At 41.8% G+C, this 22198-nt stretch overlaps 1 protein-coding gene across 1 annotated transcript in view; it reads left to right on the plus strand.

Moving 5' to 3' along the window:
• LOC124553222 (zinc finger CCCH domain-containing protein 10-like) overlaps window positions 1-22198 on the plus strand; it is a 125946-nt gene that overhangs the window by 78289 nt on the left and 25459 nt on the right. Inside the window, exons 7-8 of the mRNA XM_047127113.1 lie at window positions 13750-13881; window positions 20803-20988. Coding sequence (XP_046983069.1) covers window positions 13750-13881; window positions 20803-20988 — 318 coding nt within the window. The remainder of the gene's footprint in view (window positions 1-13749; window positions 13882-20802; window positions 20989-22198) is intronic.

The following is a 22198-nucleotide window of genomic DNA, read 5'->3' on the forward strand; positions in this document are numbered from 1 at the left end:
GACACACTGTTTCTGTAGAATGGTTGCCGTGATCATCCACATTGAATGAATCTTGTCTGACTGTCAAGTCTATAGAAATATTACTTATCCACGTGTGTGATGTTTGTTCTATTGAACATGTCCGACAGAACAGGCACTTAACACCATTATGATTCAGCTGCTGTGAATATCTGTATTCAGTAAAATTCTTCTGATAACAACTGCATGAGAGCATTGAAATTAATAAATAATATTTCTATAGGCTTGACAGCCAAACAGGATTCCTTCTATGCAGATGCACACCAGGTTTCATTTCCTCTCGAAGGAATAAAGCTTGCAGTGTGGGCGAGATGTGCACAAACGGAGTGCCGCATTGGCGTGTGACGAATTGGGGATTTCGGTGAACTGGAAAGCACGTCCAGATGGTTGAGGTGTTTAAGGCGACCTGTCTAGAGAAATGGGGCATCCCTCTTCTTAGAGAGAGAGAGAGAGAGAGAGAGAGAGAGAGAGAGAGAGAGTGTGTGTGTGTGTAAAATGTAAACATACACACAAAATTCAAGCTTTCGCAACAAACTGTTGACTCATCAGGAAAGAGGGAAGGACGAAAGGATGTGGGTTTTATGGGAGAGGGTAAGGAGTCATTCCAATCCCGGGAGCGGAAAGACTTACCTTAGGGAGAAAAAAGGACGGGTATACACTCGCGCGCACACACACATATACAGACACAAGCAGACGTGTAAAGACAAAGAGTTTGGGCAGAGATGTCAGTCGAGGCGGAAGTGCAGAGGCAAAGATGTTGTCGAATTACAGGTGAGGTATGAGTGGTGGCAACTTGAAATTAGCGGAGATTGAGGCCTGGTGGATAACGGGAAGAGAGGATATATTGAAGAGCAAGTTCCCATCTCCGGAGTTCGGATAGGCTGGTGTTGGTGGGAAGTATCCAGATAACCCGGACGGTGTAACACTGTGCCAAGATGTACTGGCCGTGCACCAAGGCATGTTTAGCCACTGGGTGATCCTCATCACCAACAAACACTGTCTGCCTGTGTCCATTCATGCGAATGGACAGTTTGTTGCTGGTCATTCCCACATAGAAAGCTTCACAGTGTAGGCAGATCAGTTGGTAAATCAGGTGGGTGCTTTCACACGTGGCTCTGCCTTTGATCGTGTACACCTTCCGGGTTACAGGAATGGAGTAGGTGGTGGTGGGAGGGTGCATGGGACAGGTTTTACACCGGGGGCGGTTACAAGGGTAGGAGCCAGAGGGTAGGGAAGGTGGTTTGGGGATTTCATAGGGATGAACTAAGAGGTTATGAAGGTTAGGTGGACAGCGGAAAGACACTCTTTGTGGACGTCATTATTTCTTCACCAGACAATTGTTAGCCTCATTTTCATAATCTGCCACCACAAAACCACTCTTTTTTAATACATCTACACGCCGTTTTTTCGAAATTTTCCCTAATCTCTCCATCCTTTAACGTGTTTTGGCGGCAACACAACCACCTAACCTTTGTGCACATCGTTTTCTACCAACCCAAGTTCACCACAGGATCAACATAGCCCAGCTTTATCCAACACTTTTTCGCCTTTTTTCACAACAGATCTCTAGCTACTTTCTCCAGTTATTTTCAGTTTCATTTCAACCTCATGTTACACTTTCCACCTTCTAATACCATGTCACCCCCACAAGACCCCATTAAGTTTTATTTACATACCCTCCGCAAACATGCCTTCACCCTAGCCAGATTACGCTCGCATATTTTATTTTCTCAGGCTTGTCTGACATTTGGCATTACTCCCAAAGGCCTCACACTTAAAGTTCCCATCTCTGGCTGCAACCCTTCTTTCCATCAGTCCCTATACCAGTTCCAAACTGAACAATCCATTGCCCTCACCCACCTGATCCTTCACCTACACATCAACTCAACCAATGAACACACCCGTCAACTCCTATCCTTAATAAAAGTCCTCAATCTTTCCTCTCCCACATCCACACCGGCTGTTCAGAGCATCCTCCTACAGGCCAACCGCAAATTAGAACAGCATGCCACCCTTCAAAGATTTACTGTCCTACACTCGTACTCTCTGCTGGAAGTATCACTTTGCCACGAAGAAAAATGATCCTAATCCTACTCCTAATGATCCAACTCCCCAAGACACTATCCAAATTGAACCCTGCCTGGAACAGTTACGTCCTCCGTCACAGTGGGACCCACCTCCTCTTCCTCAAAATCACCCTCTCCAAACCTTTCAGGAATTTCTGACTTCCAGCCTTGCCTCTCAATCCTTCTTAAAAAACCTTTTTCCTACTCCCAACATCACCACTGCTGAAGCCCAGGCTATCCGTGATCTGAATGCTGACCGGTCCATCGTCACCCATCCGGCGGACAAGGGTTCCACGACCGTGGTACTTGATCGTCGGGAGTATGTGGCTGAGGGACTGCGTCAGCTTTCAGACAACACTACATACAAAGTTTGCCAAGGTAATCCCATTCCTGATGTCCAGGCGGAGCTTCAAGGAATCCTCAGAACCTTAGGCCCCCTACAAAACCTTTCACCTGACTCCATCAACCTCCTGACCCCACCGACACCCCGCACCCCTACCTTCTACCTTCTTCCTAAAATTCACAAACCCAATCATCCCAGCCGCCCCATTGTAGCTGGTTACCAAGTCCCCACAGAACGTATCTCTGCCTACATAGATCAACACCTTCAACCCATTACATGCAGTCTCCCATCCTTCATCAAAGACACCAACCACTTTCTCGAACGCCTGGAATCCTTACCCAATCCGTTACCCCCGGAAACCATCCTTGTAACCATTGATGCCACTTCCTTATACACAAATATCCTGCACGTCCAGGGCCTCTCTGCGATGGAGCACTTCCTTTCACGCCGATCACCTGCCACCCTACCTAAAACCTCTTTCCTCATTGCCTTAGCCAGCTTCATCCTGACCCACAACTTCTTCACTTTTGAAGGCCAGACATACCAACAATTAAAGGGAAAGCCATGGGTACCAGGATGGCCCCCTCGTACGCCAACCTATTCATGGGTCGCTTAGAGGAAGCCTTCTTGGTTACCCAAGCCTGCCAACCCAAAGTTTGGTACAGATTTATTTATGACATCTTCATGATCTGGACTCACAGTGAAGAAGAACTCCAGATTTTCCTCTCCAATCTCAACTCCTTTGGTTCCATCAGATTCACCTGGTCCTACTCCAAATCCCATGCCACTTGCCTTGATGTTGACCTCCACCTGTCCAATGGCCAGCTTCACACGTCCGTCCACATCAAACCCACCAACAAGCAACAGTACCTCCATTATGACAGCTGCCACCCATTCCACATCAAACCGTCCCTTCCCTACAGCCTAGGTCTTCGTGGCAAATGAATCTGCTCCAGTCCGGAATCCCTGAACCATTACACCAACAACTTGAAAACAGCTTTTGCATCCTGCAACTACCCTCCCGACCTGGTACAGAAGCAAATAACCAGAGCCACTTCCTCATCCTCTCAAACCCAGAACCTCCCACAGAAGAAACACAAAAGTGCCCCACTTGTGACAGGATACTTTCCGGGACTGGATCAGACTCTGAATGTGGCTCTCCAGCAGGGACACGACTTCCTCAAATCCTGCCCTGAAATGAGATCCATCCTTCATGAAATCCTCCCCACTCCACCAAGAGTGTCTTTCCGCCGTCCACCTAACCTTCGTAACCTCTTGGTTCATCCCTATGAAATCCCCAAACCACCTTCCCTACCCTCTGGCTCCTACCCTTGTAACCGCCCCCGGTGTAAAACCTGTCCCATGCACCCTCCCACCACCACCTACTCCATTCCTGTAACCCGGAAGGTGTACACAATCAAAGGCAGAGCCACGTGTGAAAGCACCCACCTGATTTACCAACTGATCTGCCTACACTGTGACGCATTCTATGTGGGAATGACCAGCAACAAACTGTCCATTCGCATGAATGGACACAGGCAGACAGTGTTCGTTGGTAATGAGGATCACCCTGTGGCTAAACATGCCTTGGTGTACGGCCAGCACATCTTGGCACAGTGTTACACCGTCCGGGTTATCTGGATACTTCCCACTAACACCAACCTATCCGAACTCCGGAGATGGGAACTTGCTCTTCAATATATCCTCTCTTCCCGTTATCCACCAGGCCTCAATCTCCGCTAATTTCAAGTTGCCGCCACTCATACCTCACCTGTCATTCGACAGCATCTTTGCCTCTGCACTTCCGCCTCGACTGACATCTCTGCCCAAACTCTTTGTCTTTAAATATGTCTGCTTGTGTCTGTATATGTGTGGATGGATATGTGTGTGTGTGCGCGAGTGTATACCCGTCCTTTTTTTCCCCCTAAGGTAAGTCTTTCCGCTCCCGGGAATGGAATGACCCCTTACCCTCTCCCATAAAACCCACATCCTTTCGTCCTTCCCTCTCCTTCCCTCTTTCCTGATGAGGCAACAGTTTGTTGCGAAAGCTTGAATTTTGTGTGTACGTTTGTGTTTGTTTGTGTGTCTATCGACGTGCCAGCGCTTTCGTTTGGTAAGTCACATCATCTTTGTTTTTATATATAAAAACAAAGATGAGGTGACTTACCGAACAAAAGCGCTGGCAGGTCGATAGACACACAAACAAACACAAACATACACACAAAATTCAAGCTTTCGCAACAAACTGTTGCCTCATCAGGAAAGAGGGAAGGAGAGGGGAAGACGAAAGGAAGTGGGTTTTAAGGGAGAGGGTAAGGAGTCATTCCAATCCCGGGAGCGGAAAGACTTACCTTAGGGGGAAAAAAGGACAGGTATACACTCGCACACACGCACATATCCATCCACACATACAGACACAAGCAGCATATATTGATATCATCTTTGTTTTTAGATATATTTTTCCCATGTGGGATGTTTCCCTCTATTAATATATATAATGTAATATATATATAATGTAATAATAATTTTTTTGTGCAATAAAACTAACATACAGGACCCCCCGTCGCCCAACAGTTTTATAATTCATGTACAATACATCTACATAATATACATCAAAATATTCACCATAGACTTTATTTATTATTTAACAAAGGTTTTCTGAATATGGTACTACGGTTACCCGCCGACTTGATACTTCCCTGGCACTTTAGTACAAAAAATAATATATTCTGGAGGAGGAAGAGGGTAGCAAACAGAGCAGCTGCTGTGTTGATTTAAGTGTCTGTGAAGCTAAGGTGCCCTATTTGGTACTTAATGAAATTGTTACACTGCATTAACAACATTTCCAAAACCTGTCATTTATAGTGCAGCATGTTCTGCTACAGTGTTAGGAAAAGTGATGTCGGCAGCTGAACGTAGTACCCTGAACTTATCCAAATGTTTGAGGTGTTATAACAAAAAGCGCATTAAATATTACAAAGTGTGTAAAATGTGGCATGCAGACATAGAGATCAGGGTGTGCTACGGATCAGTCCGTCAGCACAGGGAGGGTGGGGGGTTACCACATCACGCTTAAGCCTTTTAAGCACACACTTTACAAAATGGTAGTAAGCAATTTTATTTAACGTACTGATCGCTAATAGTTTACATGAATGTTACGTAATGAACAAAAAATAACAATAATAAAAATAAAATAAATGCAAAAATATGCATTTTAACTTTTGGTTTTCCAGTTCATCAAAACAACTGAAAGCACTGGCATCTATATTCACAAAAGAAATAAATTTTTACTGTCTTCACTGCTGCATCTACAACTGCAATAGACCGTGCTGCCACTATCACTATGACTTCCTGCACGGTCATCTTTTTCTGTGTGTGGGATACACTTTATCTGTGACAACATTCTCCTTAACACACAGGAAATCCCGCACTGTGCGCACGAACTGCAGCTTTTCCCCCTGATGAAACAAGTAGAATTTCCGTGTCATCATTATTACTCAGATTTGGAATTTCAGATCCATTTCCTTAATCTGCTTGATTGAATCCCACATTTTAAAAGCAGTAGAAGATGGCATGTCCGTGCGTTGGAAATGTGGTGCTAAGCATAAAAAAATTAACGTTTTCAAGGATGGTGGGTCTTTCCAGCTTCCGTCAGATTCACTGTCCCCTGCACAGTGAATTTCTGTAATAAATTCCAAAGGTGAGGATAAAGCCCTAATCTGAAGGCTGCAATTTGCTTGTGCTGTTTGGTTGCAGGGACTCTTAACTGCATATAGCATAAACTTAAGTTTTGGGTGTGCAGGCCAAAAATCCACAAACAGGAGAATTTTCCTGTTTCAGGTTCTCGTTCTTGCATCAAAGGCTGTAAAATAGCTTCTCTATTTGTTCCCCTGTCACCTACACTTTGTTATTGACACTGTAGTTCACGGCAATGCATTTACGCTATTAAAACGATCAATTGGCCTGTCGTATGCAGAGAAGTCCTCAGTTCCGAGCATATTGGCCACCTTCGCTACATTTCCACCGTGCAGCATCACGCTGTCGATGGCAATTTTGCGTGTGTGTGCTGTCTGAAACCAGTCTGTGATAATTCTTTCCATCTTCGCATATTTATGGTAACTGGCATATTTCGGCTTTCTTGAATGTGGCCCACTGTTGCACTTTGCAAAACAGAGCCTTTGGTTGTTGACAGTGGTCTTCAGCATAGACACAGATATCATAAAATTTTTCGCTAATGCAATGCGTATCCTGCAACAGATTTCAACACTTTCGAGAATTTTTACATTCTCCTCCATCGAAAGGGGTTTCCTACTGTTTTCCTAATAATTTTTGTCTCGAAACTGAGACAAAAAACACTTAACTTGTACTCGAAAGAAACAACTATCGATGCAACACTTCACTTACTTATACAAAGCTACAAACAATGTTATGTTATAAAGACAATTAACTCTCAGCACGTTGTTATGGCAGCAGCAGCTGCGTCAATTGAAACTGACTCGCATCCATCTGTAGTGAAATTGACTCGGCTCTGCCTGCAGCAGCAAATTCGTTGGCATAACCGACACAGTCGATCTTAGCTAGCAGACCAAACTGCGCTCAGTGCATATACGAAACTATATTATAATAACAACAAAAGCAATTAATTATTGATAAAATTATTTACCTGGATTGATAAAAAATCTACTCACCAAGTGGCGCCAGAACACACGTGTAAAGGACTGTTGTGATTGGCAAGCTTTTGGAGCCAGTGGCTCCTCCTTCAGGCAGAAGGATTGGAGGGGAAGGAAGAAGGGTGAAGGAAAAGGACCGGAGAGGCCTAGGAAAAGGGATAGATTTCGGGAAAGTCACTCAGAACTGCAGGTCAGGGGGGACTTACCGTATGGGATGAGAAGGAAAGACTGATCTTATCCTGTATGGTAGACCTCTCCAGTCCTTTTTCTTCACTCTTCTTCCTTCCCCTTCAACCCTTCTGTTTGAAGGAGGAGCCACTGGCTCCGAAACCTTGCCAATCACAACAGTCTTATATGTGTATGTTCTGCTGAGACTTGGTGAGTAGATTTTTCATCTATCCAATTAAATAAACCCCCCCATGAACCATGGACCTTGCCGTTGGTGGGGAGGCTTGCGTGCCTCAGCGATACAGATAGCCGTACCGTAGGTGCAACCACAACGGAGGGGTATCTGTTGAGAGGCCAGACAAACGTTTGGTTCCTGAAGAGGGGCAGCAGCCTTTTCAGTAGTTGCAAGGGCAACAGTCTGGATGATTGACTGAGCTGGCCTTGTAACAATAACCAAAACGGCATTGCCGCGCCGGTACTGCGAACGGCTGAAAGCAAGGGGAAACTACAGCCGTAATTTTTCCCGAGGGCATGCAGCTTTACTGTATGATTACATGATGGTGGCGTCCTCTTGGGTAAAATATTCCGGAGGTAAAATAGTCCCCCATTCGGATCTCCGGGAGGGGACTACTCAAGAGGATGTCGTTATCAGGAGAAAGAAAACTGGCGTTCTACGGATCGGAGCGCGGAATGTCAGATCCCTTAATCGGGCAGGTAGGTTAGAAAATTTAAAAAGGGAAATGGATAGGTTGAAGTTAGATATAGTGGGAATTAGTGAAGTCCGGTGGCAGGAGGAACAAGACTTCTGGTCAGGTGACTACAGGGTTATAAACACAAAATCAAATAGGGGTAATGCAGGAGTAGGTTTAATAATGAATAGGAAAATAGGAATGCGGGTAAGCTACTACAAACAGCATAGTGAACGCATTATTGTGGCCAAGATAGATACGAAGCCCACACCTACTACAGTAGTACAAGTTTATATGCCAACTAGCTCTGCAGATGACGAAGAAATTGAAGAAATGTATGATGAAATAAAAGAAATTATTCAGATTGTGAAGGGAGACGAAAATTTAATAGTCATGGGTGACTGGAATTTGAGTGTAGGAAAAGGTAGAGAAGGAAACATAGTAGGTGAATATGGATTGGGGGACAGAAATGAAAGAGGAAGCCGCCTGGTAGAATTTTGCACAGAGCACAACATAATCATAACTAACACTTGGTTTAAGAATCATGAAAGAAGGTTGTATACATGGAAGAACCCTGGAGATACTAAAAGGTATCAGATAGATTATATAATGGTAAGACAGAGATTTAGGAACCAGGTTTTAAATTGTAAGACATTTCCAGGGGCAGATGTGGACTCTGACCACAATCTATTGGTTATGACCTGTAGATTAAAACTGAAGAAACTGCAAAAAGGTGGGAATTTAAGGAGATGGGACCTGGATAAACTAAAAGAACCAGAGGTTGTACAGAGATTCAGGGAGAGCATAAGGGAGCAATTGACAGGAATGGGGAAAATAAATACAGTAGAAGAAGAATGGGTAGCTTTGAGGGATGAAGTAGTGAAGGCAGCAGAGGATCAAGTAGGTAAAAAGACGAGGGCTAGTAGAAATCCTTGGGTAACAGAAGAAATATTGAATTTAATTGATGAAAGGAGAAAATATAAAAATGCAGTAAGTGAAACAGGCAAAAAGGAATACAAACGTCTCAAAAATGAGATCGACAGGAAGTGCAAAATGGCTAAGCAGGGATGGCTAGAGGACAAATGTAAGGATGTAGAGGCCTATCTCACTAGGGGTAAGATAGATACCACCTACAGGAAAATTAAAGAGACCTTTGGAGATAAGAGAACGACTTGTATGAATATCAAGAGCTCAGATGGAAACCCAGTTCTAAGCAAAGAAGGGAAAGCAGAAAGGTGGAAGGAGTATATAGAGGGTCTATACAAGGGCGATGTACTTGAGGACAATATTATGGAAATGGAAGAGGATGTAGATGAAGATGAAATGGGAGATACGATACTGCGTGAAGAGTTTGACAGAGCACTGAAAGACCTGAGTCGAAACAAGGCCCCCGGAGTAGACAATATTCCATTGGAACTACTGACGGCCGTGGGAGAGCCAGTCCTGACAAAACTCTACCATCTGGTGAGCAAGATGTATGAGACAGGCGAAATACCCTCAGACTTCAAGAAGAATATAATAATTCCAATCCCAAAGAAAGCAGGTGTTGACAGATGTGAAAATTACCGAACTATCAGCTTAATAAGTCACAGCTGCAAAATACTAACACGAATTCTTTACAGACGAATGGAAAAACTAGTAGAAGCCAACCTCGGGGAAGATCAGTTTGGATTCCGTAGAAACACTGGAACACGTGAGGCAATACTGACCTTACGACTTATCTTAGAAGAAAGATTAAGGAAAGGCAAACCTACGTTTCTAGCATTTGTAGACTTAGAGAAAGCTTTTGACAATGTTGACTGGAATACTCTCTTTCAAATTCTAAAGGTGGCAGGGGTAAAATACAGGGAGCGAAAGGCTATTTACAATTTGTACAGAAACCAGATGGCAGTTATAAGAGTCGAGGGACATGAAAGGGAAGCAGTGGTTGGGAAGGGAGTGAGACAGGGTTGTAGCCTCTCCCCGATGTTGTTCAATCTGTATATTGAGCAAGCAGTAAAGGAAACAAAAGAAAAATTCGGAGTAGGTATTAAAATTCATGGAGAAGAAATAAAAACTTTGAGGTTCGCCGATGACATTGTAATTCTGTCAGAGACAGCAAAGGACTTGGAAGAGCAGTTGAATGGAATGGACAGTGTCTTGAAAGGAGGATATAAGATGAACATCAACAAAAGCAAAACAAGGATAATGGAATGTAGTCTAATTAAGTCGGGTGATGCTGAGGGAATTAGATTAGGAAATGAGGCACTTAAAGTAGTAAAGGAGTTTTGCTATTTGGGGAGCAAAATAACTGATTATGGTCGAAGTAGAGAGGATATAAAATGTAGGCTGGCAATGGCAAGGAAAGCGTTTCTGAAGAAGAGAAATTTGTTAACATCCAGTATTGATTTAAGTGTCAGGAAGTCATTTCTGAAAGTATTTGTATGGAGTGTAGCCATGTATGGAAGTGAAACATGGACGATAAATAGTTTGGACAAGAAGAGAATAGAAGCTTTCGAAATGTGGTGTACAGAAGAATGCTGAAGATTAGATGGGTAAATCACATAACTAATGAGGAAGTATTGAATAGGATTGGGGAGAAGAGAAGTTTGTGGCGCAACTTGACCAGAAGAAGGGATCGGTTGGTAGGACATGTTCTGAGGCATCAAGGGATCACCAATTTAGTACTGGAGGGCAGCGTGGAGGGTAAAAATTGTAGAGGGAGACCAAGATATGAATACACTAAGCAGATTCAGAAGGATGTAGGTTGCAGTAGGTACTGGGAGATGAAAAAGCTTGCACAGGATAGAGTAGCATGGAGAGCTGCATCAAACCAGTCTCAGGACTGAAGACCACAACAACAACAATTAAATAAAACAATAATGTTACTTACAAATACTGGGAAGTGGATGTCTTCTGCATATGATCACAATCACAGGGTGAAGTTAATGTTGAAACAGTACAGCTACTGTTAATATCGGCATACTTTCTGTATAAAATGTTAACCCGCGATCAGGTCCCAGAGACGGCACGACAGTTGACATACTGCAGTATCGTCCTCGGCCATATATCATTGGCTGCCGTATAGAAGGGTACGGGTTCGGCACACTGCACTTGTGGCCATTGTCGCCATTTAGACCTCAGAGCTGCTACCTCTAGATTGGGTAGATCCTCAGTCGGCTTCACGAGGCCGAGTGCACCCTGGTCCAGTTGGCCCACTGAAGAGGAATACCTGGCAGTGTTGGGAATTGAATCAGAGTCCCCCACACGGAGGGCTGCCGAGTTGATCGCCCGGCTCTGGGGGTGGTGGTCATTTCGTGTGTAGCACTCAATATTCAAGAAAGTTGAGGTTGGGAGTGCTAACAAACAACTGAATATTCATCTGAAGTCACAACAGCCTCAAACTCAGTCAAAACAATTACTTCCTTCAGTCACCGAGCTGAATGTAGCCTGGTAATGGCAGGAGGCAAAGTCGTAGCACCACAAGTTGTTCCGACTTTTACTGGTTCAGATCTACAGATTAGAGGAACCGTGGCTCGAGAAAATTAATGGTATAATGTCTATAAACACTACTCTAAAGCCAGGGTCATCTTGTGTCAGTTACGTCAGTTTTTCTCCACGAACGTGGTTTCGTAAAGTATAAATCGTGAGAAACAATATTATGAAAAGGATAGTTGCTACTCAACATATAGTGGAGATGCTGAGTAGCAGATAGGCACAACAGAAAGACTGTCACAAATAAAGCTTTCGGTCGTTAAGGACTTTGTCAACAATAGAAAGAAAAACACATGCACGCACACACACACACACACACACACACACACACACACACACACACAAAATTTAATGGGAGTGATAAAATTATTGAAAATGGTGGGAAAATGTTAATTTTTGGAATGTCAATAGGGAGTTATTCGGTTAATCAGTGAGTACGAGCATCACTGTCCTGCACTATTTTCAGCATAAAGCAGATATCAGCAATGCATGTCATCGTCTAGTTGGAGGTAAATTATTGGAGGTCGGTACGCAGAAGGTGAGGAACAGTTGTTAACCAGACATGGCTTTACACCGATAACATACAAAATTAATTGCTTTTTGTGGATAGCCTTTCCTTCAAATTGTGCTTTATCTACATGTTCATGTTTATTGTTTTATATCTAAAAACAAAGATGATGTGACTTACCAAACGAAAGCGCTGGGTTTTAATCCCACATCCTTTCGTCTTTCCCTCTCCTTCCCTCTTTCCTGATGAGGCAACAGTTTGTTGCGAAAGCTTGAATTTTGTGTGTATGTTTGTGTTGGTTTGTGTGTCTATCGACGTGCCAGCGCTTTCGTTTGGTAAGTCACGTCGTCTTTGTTTTTAGATATATTTTTCCCACGTGGAATGTTTCCCTCTATTAATTCATATGTTTATTGTTTTATGTATATATAGCACTTTTGCAGCTTTGGTCGAAAAGGCAGAATCGTGTTTGCTCTGAAAGATTTATCTGTAGCCCGGCACGAGGTCTAGATTAGCTTGGAACGTGACGCCAACACATGTTAGTATGAAATGTACGCATGTGCTGGAAGGGGGTATGTGACAGCGGCAACACTCAGTTTTAAGTCATTTGTTATATGGTTGTGTGTATTTGCCCTGAAAATGAAAAGTTTTCCTCGGATAATTTGGCACCTATTATGGTAAATAAATGTGGAAAGTAAATATTATGTCATTGGCTATACAAATAAGCTGTTCTACTATTATGATTTTCCATTACCACTTGTGACTGGGTTTAACAACACTCACCTGTTGAGGTGAGTGTGGACAGATCCTTCTAAAATTTTACTTATTATTGTAATGCAGCTACTTGCAGGAAAAGTATTTCTTAATAAGTAATCAGGGAATATGGCAATTTAAAGGTCAGGTAAGACAGTTTTTCTTAATTTATTGTTTATGCTGTTGCTTTAGTGTTAAACAGTAAATAGTTTGTAATAGATACCTGAAAAATTATTTATTTTTTTCAGAAAATGTTTGTGGATTCATCATTGATATATCACTTCTCCTTTGTTTTTAATAAAAAAATACCTGCAGTTTGGTCAGCATTCTTCACTGCAGTTGCATATTACTTACAAGCTAATTTCAGCTGTAACTGTGTTTGAATTTAACTTAGTAGTAATATTCACCTCCTTTCCACAAGTGACATATGTTTATGCCAATCACTGTATTGAAGAATTGTTGGAACTCTGTATCTTGTAACTATTCTCTACTCGGTTTCATCCAATATAAGCGAGTCGTAACTTATGGTGCATCTAGATAATTTGCGTTGTTCCCCAACGAATGTGAACACTGAAGGAGACCACTGAGATTGCACATGAAAACATGGTGTTCATTGGCGTACATTGATAAAAACAAATTTTCCATGGGGCCATGTTGTGATAAATTACATTCTAAGAACTGTAATTGTCACACTGTTCACTGAAGTAACCTTCCATCTAAAAGAAAAAAAATATGTGCCTGTATGCTACCAACATTCGCAGTCAGTTTTTATGAAAGTAAAAATTAAATATAAATACATTGCAGCATATTTAAATATGCGTATTACTTAATAATATAATGAATTACAGAATGCAATGAAATGAGACAGACAAAAAGTGTAATTGTACAGGCAGTAGGAGTAAGTGTAGGAGTCTTCAATTCTCCGACACTACTTTAAATGGCTCAGTGTCTTACCTACTGTTTCATATTGAATCTACTCTTCAGTGATCCTTATCAGTTGTCAAGATGTTTCTCTTTTTGTGACCTCACTATACACACAGCATTCGGTCTGTGAACTCTGCAGGTGCAGGACCTGACGGCGACGAACGAGTTCCTGCTGGACCAGAATGCGCAGCTGCGCATGGCGAGCAAGCGGCAGGTGGTGCCCGCGGTGAGCATGACGAGCACCGTGCCCGGGGCAGGCCCCACTCTGCAGGTGAGTGCGTGTATGCTTCGGTAGTAATTGAAGTAATTCATATCAGCTTGCCAGAGGAGGGGTACTGACTAGGGAGAGTCTTTGCCACTTCGTCATTTGACAGGGTAGCCAGTCAGCTGGCTGTTCTAGACCGCCGTTCAGTAGCTGTCTGCGTAACACGGTGGATCAGGTGTGACACATACGACGGATTGAGTGCCTTCTTTTCTCACAGTATAATGCGGCGATAGCAATTTGTTTCAAAATTGTGGTACTGGATTTGTCAGGTGGCTGAAACATTGGTACATTTCCCAACATAACATGATCTACAAGCCACACAAATTTTAAGGAAATTGACTCTGATCACAAAAGCCTGTGACATATGTGCAACTGTTCTATTCATAAAGGTGATCTACTGCTAGAAATGAGGGATTAATGTGGACACGTCGCAACAGGCTTGGTGTTTCTAGGTCTGGTAGTTACATTTGATATGTATTCACAACCTCCTCTTCTCACTCACTGATTTCTGAGAAGTTTGGCTGCTGCAGATCTGTGGTTTTTTTTAAATCCGCTTCCAGTTGTATATAGGGCCTTCAGTAAGTTAGTTACATATGTTGCCCCATGCTAAGACAACTGCACGACAAGACTGGTGCAGTTTGAGAAGAGAGTGTATATTCTGGGCCTCCTGCGGTCACAGTTCTGCTGCAGTTACAGATAATGAGTGCATCAAAGCGTATGAGTCAAATGGCGAGGCAGCTGGAAACGTACTCCAAAATTGTAGTATGTAGGACACTTAAGATTCTTGTATGTGAAACATCTAAATCGCACACAGGTTCACTGCGAAATTCTCTCAGTGTACGGATCATATCCGATGTTGCATCCAGCCGTAGTGAAGTGGTGCCGACAGTTCGATCGAGGCTCCGCAGACAGGGGTGGTGCCGGTCGCAAAGGAGAACTGCCGACATCGACCTCAGGCGACAGTTACCGGTCGTTCAAGGAACTGATTCGTAGCAATCGCAGGTTTTCCGACAGTGGGGACATTCACAGTTATCGAATGGCTCGGTGACTGAGAAGTGGGTTTCTGTCACCGAGGAATTGAATGATTGTAGAATGTTCTGGCCTTTCTTTGTATTTACTTAATGACTGTATTGAAAAATAATGTCTTGTATGTGTGTGACTTTGGAGTGCAGTGCAGCCTTCAATAAAAGTTACTTGGCCTGCAGTGAAAATGTGTAAGTTACTATTTGAAGTCCTACTATATTATTTTCTCTCTGTGGTGGATATTTTGTTATTACAACTAATGCTAGAGGTGTGCTCCAACAGGGGAAATGTGCTCTGTCCACAATATTGGGAAGTAAAATGAAGTTTTGTTGCAAATTTACATCTCATATTACATTCGGCGTAGCCATTTGGTTAACTTAAGAGATGTGCATTAACTCACCATAATGTTAAATCGTATAATAAGTGTTGCAATGGGTACCTGTTAATATGTTTGGGTGACATCGATAGTGTAACAAACATTATTTGTGACACGTGTTATGCACAAAAATGAGTCTGACCGTAAAGCGAAGATTCCGACGGACCGTGTGTCCTAGAAGAGGTTTTGGGTAGCATTGTAGCAGCTGCTATTAATTGTGTGACTTGTTGTTATTACGAACAAAACAGATGTGAATCAGTCTTAGGGCAGCTGCTGTTACAACAAAAAAAAGATGTGTGAGTAATTGTGCAGGAAATCAAAAACAAGGGCCTTTAACAGTTGAGAAGTGGCAAAGATTAGTAGTGAGATGTACTGAAGTACAGAGTAGGGAGATACTTGGCAAGCTGTGCAAATTACGAGAGAGCTCAGAAGAGAAATGGCAAACGGTGTGGCGTACGGCTCGCACTAGCGCGGCAGCAGCGCAGGCAAATCTCAGCATTCATCTGTAATGGTGTGAGTGTGTGTTTCTTCCTGGTGTCATTTTGGAGTGCAAATTGTGACACACATGTTATCTAACTTAAGCATAATTTAGAAAGATTGTTAAATGGAAATTGTTGTGTGGAGCCGAGAGTCAGTTCGAGTCTGCTTACCAGATACGTGCACGTACTTGTTGTAAGAAGCACACTTGTAAGTGCTCACTTTTATCCAAACATATTGTCTTCAGGCACAGTGCAGTTTCCTCAGTTGTTAATTTTGTTTTGTTTTTGTGGTTTGTTCTTAAAGAAGGTCTTCACAATTTCAGCTGCTTACAGGCAGAGGAATTCGATCCTCCTCAAAAGAGACAGTGAAATTTTTTTCTCTTATACGAGTACTCGGGACACAAATATGACAGAGACTGGTCTGTAAGTTTACTGTAAGTGTTCCTGAGCAGTTGACTTGCGAAGATCTTTCTACATTCATTTCGTCGTGTTTGTGCGCGAGAGAGACAGTGCACTGCTTTGAGACGTGACCGAACGGCAATAAACAGCTTGCACAGTTTGATCTGCAAATATCAAAAATTTTCTATTTTCGAGTAAAGTACACGCGTGGGTCCAATTATTGCTGAGAAAAATCTGTGTCCTGCTCGAGTTGGAACCTGTCATTTTTTGAGAGGTAGTAAATAGATAGACTGGCCCTTTTTACACTTGTAATTTAGGTTATAATAATAAAGCTTCTTTATGATTTCACTGTAAACTGCCAAAATAAATTGGCAATGTTTTTATTCTTATTCTTACAAGGAGAGGTTCCCTGCAGTGGGATTGACGTTTTGAAACAATCTATAAGGTGATGTAGACTAAGAGCCAAGGAATCGCACCGTTCAACCCGGTGGGCCCTCATTTGTGAGTAATCGATGAATTTTGTGGTTTGCTATACAGCTTTAAAAATGGTAACAACTTACAGACTGGTTGTATTGTGTAATGGTTAAGTTACTGACCTCACATGCAAAAGGTTGTCAGTTCAAACTTCGTCAGATACGTTGAAATTTTTTATTTTTAAATCTTGATTGAATTGATTTTGATCATTATTTTTATCAATTAATTGGTTTAAATGTAATTTTTTTTTATTCAGTTGTCACATCATATTATTTATTGTTATGACAGAGATGATTAGTCGCAGATAAGCACAACGACAAGACTGTCACGATGTATGCTTTCGGCCATGAGGCCTTTGTGAAAAATGGACAAAAAAACACACACACACACACACACACACACACACACACACATATATATGACTGCAGCCTCTGGTAGCTGAACTGTGGCTTCAACTGCCAGAGGCACCAGCCATGTGTGTGTGAGTTGCATTTGTGTGACTGTTGTCTATTTTCGACGTCAGCATCTCTGCTACATGGTGAGTAGCAATTTTCCTTTTCATAAAATTGCTACATTCCGTCCTGGTCTACCGTATCTTCCTTCGCCGTCGGCGTTGTCGTGGTTACCGTGAGACACCGTTATACCAAGAGCAAAGGCGTGTCGATATTAGAGCATGAGATATGATGACCTTAAGCCATTGACAACACACAACGGTCACGGTAGCACCTGATTCCTGAATAGCTGCAGTAGTTAAGATCTACGAACTATCCCGTTGACCAGGTCCCCAAAACTTAACTCGTAACAAGATCCCTTCAAAGCAAATTGTCATAACGATCGTCTATAAAGGCTTCGTACAATGAGAATAAATGTTACGGTTTATGGAATAATAACAGATACGACCAAACTGTCTTGTCTCTTCTGCTTTATTTAACATAACTTCGTTCACAGTTTCATTTCGCATTCACCACTCATTCACCGAAACCCTTTGATGAACAGTTTTGGTTGCTTAACACCAACAGGCAATGATAATGATACAACTTTTCTCCTTTTTATAAATTGAAGCCCGCTCTCCGTGATATAATAAAAAAAAACCGGTCTCAATACCGCGTGCCTCGTGAGACGCGAATAGACTTATCCTGGAATTGACCGCCCTGTAGGTGTACTCAATTTAATGACCACACTTCACTGTCGGCTATTTCGCGTAACTGAATGTCCATTTGTTAATCTAATTATACACTGTAGCTATTTAAAATTCGCCCCTATATTTTTCACAACGCACAATTAGCACTTCGTTACTTGTTTTCTTTTTTTTTTTTCTTCTAAGAGTAAACGGAAAAAAAAGATGCCGTATCATCGGCTTAGTCGATATAAAGCAAAACACCTTAATATGCCCAATTTTACCTCTTCATATAGGATCGGCTACCTTACTCATTAATTTATTACATATTATTTCCAATAACTCTAAACAGGTATCGCCGTTATATTTTAATTGTATTCAAAAGCATGTTACTACTATTATGACCGACCAAATCATAACACATCGCGCGGCGTGCGTTTTTAACGATAACTTTACGCTATTCAAGTTCCGTTACAGCTGTCTTGACTCGTAATGTTACACTGGATCTTCCATCGCTTGATTTTATTTGTGTACGGAGTACTTCATTTGCTGTCATTTTTCTTCCTGTCAGTCTTCTTATGCTTAGAATCCTTTATCGTGGTTATTATTATCTATTAACTTCAATTTAATTGCTTCCATTTTGTCATCTGACATATTTGTCCGTGTCATTGCATTCATTACTTCTATTTCTCATTTTGTTTGAATTTCACTTTACTTATAATCTGCTTTCATTTAAATCATCATCTGTGTTATTTTGTCTATAGTGCAGTAAGAATTTATGTTTTAAATATTTGTATGACAATTGTCATCCAAAAAGATGTTGACCTTGTAACAAAGAATACATTCTTGACACTGTTGCACTACCAGTATAAATAGATTACTTCATCTTTATTTTAACTGTTAGATTGGAAGTTTCAAATGTTTAAACATTATGATGGATAAAGAGAAAAAATTACGTTAACATGCACAAGGATTCCAAGTGGAAAAAGAATAAGAAGAAGAAAAAAAAAATATGAGCAATTGAAGAAATTAAAATGTTGATTAAAATCGTGCGACAAAGGAATACAAATAAAAGAAGTTGCGTGTAAACCAGTTAATTGAATAAAATAATGATCAGAGTCATTTTGATAAAGATTTAAAAATAAAAAAATTCGTTGTATCTGGCGAGATTTGAACCTACGACCTTTTGCTTGTGAGGTCAGTTCCTTAATAGTTATGCTATGCAGCCAGTCTGTAATTTGTTATTATTTTTAAAGCTGTATACCATCACACAAAATTCCAAAAAAAAATTTTCGGCGATTACTTGCAAACAGGGCCCCACCAGTGTGATTGGTTGCAGAGTGAGGTTCCTTGGACCTTAACCTACATTGCTGTTTAGATTGATACCACTGCTGGAGATCTCTCTTTGTCAGGTATAATATTTAATTTTTTTGTGGCCCATATGTGTAGTGGTTTCTTTCTGAACCTTTCAAACTAATACTTGAGAAGTGATTATGAAGCTCAATTGGGGGTCCAGGTTTGTCGGGGGAACCTTACGGGGTGACCTCTTAAGACTTTCTCCCTACGTGTAGCAGTTGAATGTCAGTGCCTGGACAGAAAAGAAAATCCTCACCTTTGAAAATTAACGGATTTCTGAACACTGTTAAATTTTAACACATTCCTATCTTCTTAATGTAGTCATCAGTAGCTGAGCACGTAGTGAGCTCAGAAGACGCCTAACACATTTTTATTACAGGTTGTATGAAAACAAATTACAGATATGCAAAATGCCTTATTGTTAAATGGAAAGAAGTATTTGCACCAATAATATTGTTCAATCTAACTATTTTATTTTCTATTTCATGTTTCACTGTGTTGTAGCAAATTGTCATTTCTTGTGAATTACATGCTTTTTCAAGCAGTTTAATTATAAATAAAAAGCTGTTATTTTTATTTAAAAAAAAAATACGCCTTTGTTTGTGAATTATGTTAAGAAATATGGAACTTACATAAGAGTATAATAAACGTTACTGTTTGTGGAGTTCGAACCAATACCTTTATAATTAAGACATCTAACGCGGAGCCCTCAGCTGCTGGGACTGCGATAATAATTAGAAATGAGTTGTGCTCAACAGTGTAAGAATTCTTCCTTCAAAGGTGATTTTTTGTTTGACAGTTAAGTCATGTCAGTTTAGGGAATTGATTCCCGGGCACTGACCTCAAATCGTGGACATACAGAGAAAATAAAAGGGGACCAGTTTTTAAGTCCCCTCATGATGTTTAGTGGGTCATTGGTTCTCAACTAAAGTAAGGGTACTAGATTATAATCCAAAAAAAGTGAGCGTTTTCATTCAGTGGCCCAGCCATTGTTTGCACCAGTCACAATGCTGTGCCCCAGACAGGTGTTTCGTGAGCGAGGGAACGAAATTTATTAGGAATGGTATGAAATCGTACACACCACTGTGCAGAGGTGGGTTTAGGAAGAGTTGCAGTTAATTTCTGCCCCCCATTGTAGCAGTTGGTGTTCATAATATTTTATGCAACCTCTGTGTACGGTCAGATTGACTGCGCCTGAAGACGATACGTTTGTGCTCGTGGCTCCCTCGATCCCTTTTGGAACAGACAGGTTATTTTCAAATTATTTTTCCACTTAGCCAAGTTTTGCAGTTTACATTACTCGCAACCTGTTTCGAAGCTTGGTACGACTGCACCCTCTGGTGTTTTGTTAAGTGTGCCTGAGGGTGAGGCCATTTAGGCTTCAAATAACAAACAAACTGCAAACACAACTGAGTGGAAAATTAGTGTGAAAATACCCCATGTGAAAACCAAAATAAGTGAATGCTGTGACAGTGTCCCGTTTTCTTGTCAAAAACAAAATGCACCCATCCCATGCACAAAAATGGAGTAGTAATGAGAAAAGGCCCAACAAAAGAGTCGAAATGAGGGGTGTGCAAGTATCTGGTGCAGGACCGGATTCCGGTGCCTCCCACCCCACCCGAGGCATGCCCGAGGTGGTCTGATTTCGGTGCACCGAACTTTGGGCACGAGCCGGAGAGTACCCGCCCCCACTGCCGCCGCAGGTGCAGGCCGTGGACACTATGGGCGCTCAGATGCAGGTCGCGGGTGCCGCGCAGATGGCGGCGGTGGCGGCTGTGGCGGCCGGCGCTCTGAGGTCGTCGGCGGTGCCCGTATCGGTGGCGGGCATGGCGGTGCCCGTGTCCTTAGCTGCCAGCATCGGCGTGGCTCCCGTGCAGATCCCGCAGTCGGTAAGTGGGTGGGCTGTGGGCGGACCTGCCACGGACGTGCAGATGAATGCTGGGATGGCGCCCGTTTCTCTCGGTATTGTCTGTCTGTGTGTCAGTGTTGATGTCGAGGTGGTGGTTTCTGTAAATATGTGTTGTAATTTTTGCGATTTATCTAAACGTTATTTGTTTTCATATTGAAGTAAGAACTGCAAAATGTGATGATAAAATGTAGAAGGGGTACTTAATTAGTGATTGCTGTATTTTTTGATGTCTGGACACTTTAGGAAATTCATTTTTTTCTACAAATTTTTCCACCAATCTGTTCGTCCCGCTCTGGTGCTGCGAGTGATAGTTGTATTTACTCACTGTCGGATTCAAACCGGACATCTGAAGTCAGTCAGTTGACTCAGTCAATTGTTGTATAATGTTGTGTGTAAGAGTGGAATTGTTGTCTTTGGTGCCAAGAGTACGTTAAAAACTCTGTGACACACTTCTTATTATTTAAATTCTATTATAATTAGTACAATAGGTAGCTAGTTGAATACCGTCAGTTGCAGGGAACACAGGTTTAGAGGTTATACTTGTTATATTCTGATAAAGTGTCTGTTTTTGGTAAGTGTTTTCACAAGTTTTGTTCTCTCTTTTTTTACCATCTGCTGTGTATTAAATGTAAAATGCACTTCTCTACAAAACGTACACAATACGTGAATTGGTGAACACTGTGTAATGTTGTGATAATGTTAGCCTTCGGTGACCTGGTTTAGTGTCAGTTTGATGATTGAGGCCTCACTGTCCTCGTATTACAGATCCTCGAGTATGTACATCTGGAATATTGTTTCATTACAAAAGTAATAAGAAACTCGCCCTTTTATTAGAAACACAGATGTGTGGAAGGCTATTGCACCTTGTGATTCCCACTGCCCGTATGTATGTAGCTTCATTTCATCCTGTGGAGTGCCTTATGAAAGCACGTTCTGCCTATACCCACAAACCAGTTAATGAAACAGTCAGACGATTGATGGCTGTTCTTGGTAATACAAACATAAAACTATCAAAGTATGGTCAGCAAGTAGAGCTGTAAAATGCACACTTTATTATGACTATTGTGTTTTGCGTGCTTTCAGAAGTTAAAGAGCAGTTTTCTTTTGAAATGTTTTGTTATTTTTATTTACTTTTTTTTGGGGGGGGGGGGGGGGGGATGTGTAATGATGCACATACATTTAATCGCACT

Source organism: Schistocerca americana, chromosome 11, assembly GCF_021461395.2.
Source record: "Schistocerca americana isolate TAMUIC-IGC-003095 chromosome 11, iqSchAmer2.1, whole genome shotgun sequence".
Lineage (NCBI taxonomy): Eukaryota > Metazoa > Arthropoda > Insecta > Orthoptera > Acrididae > Schistocerca > Schistocerca americana.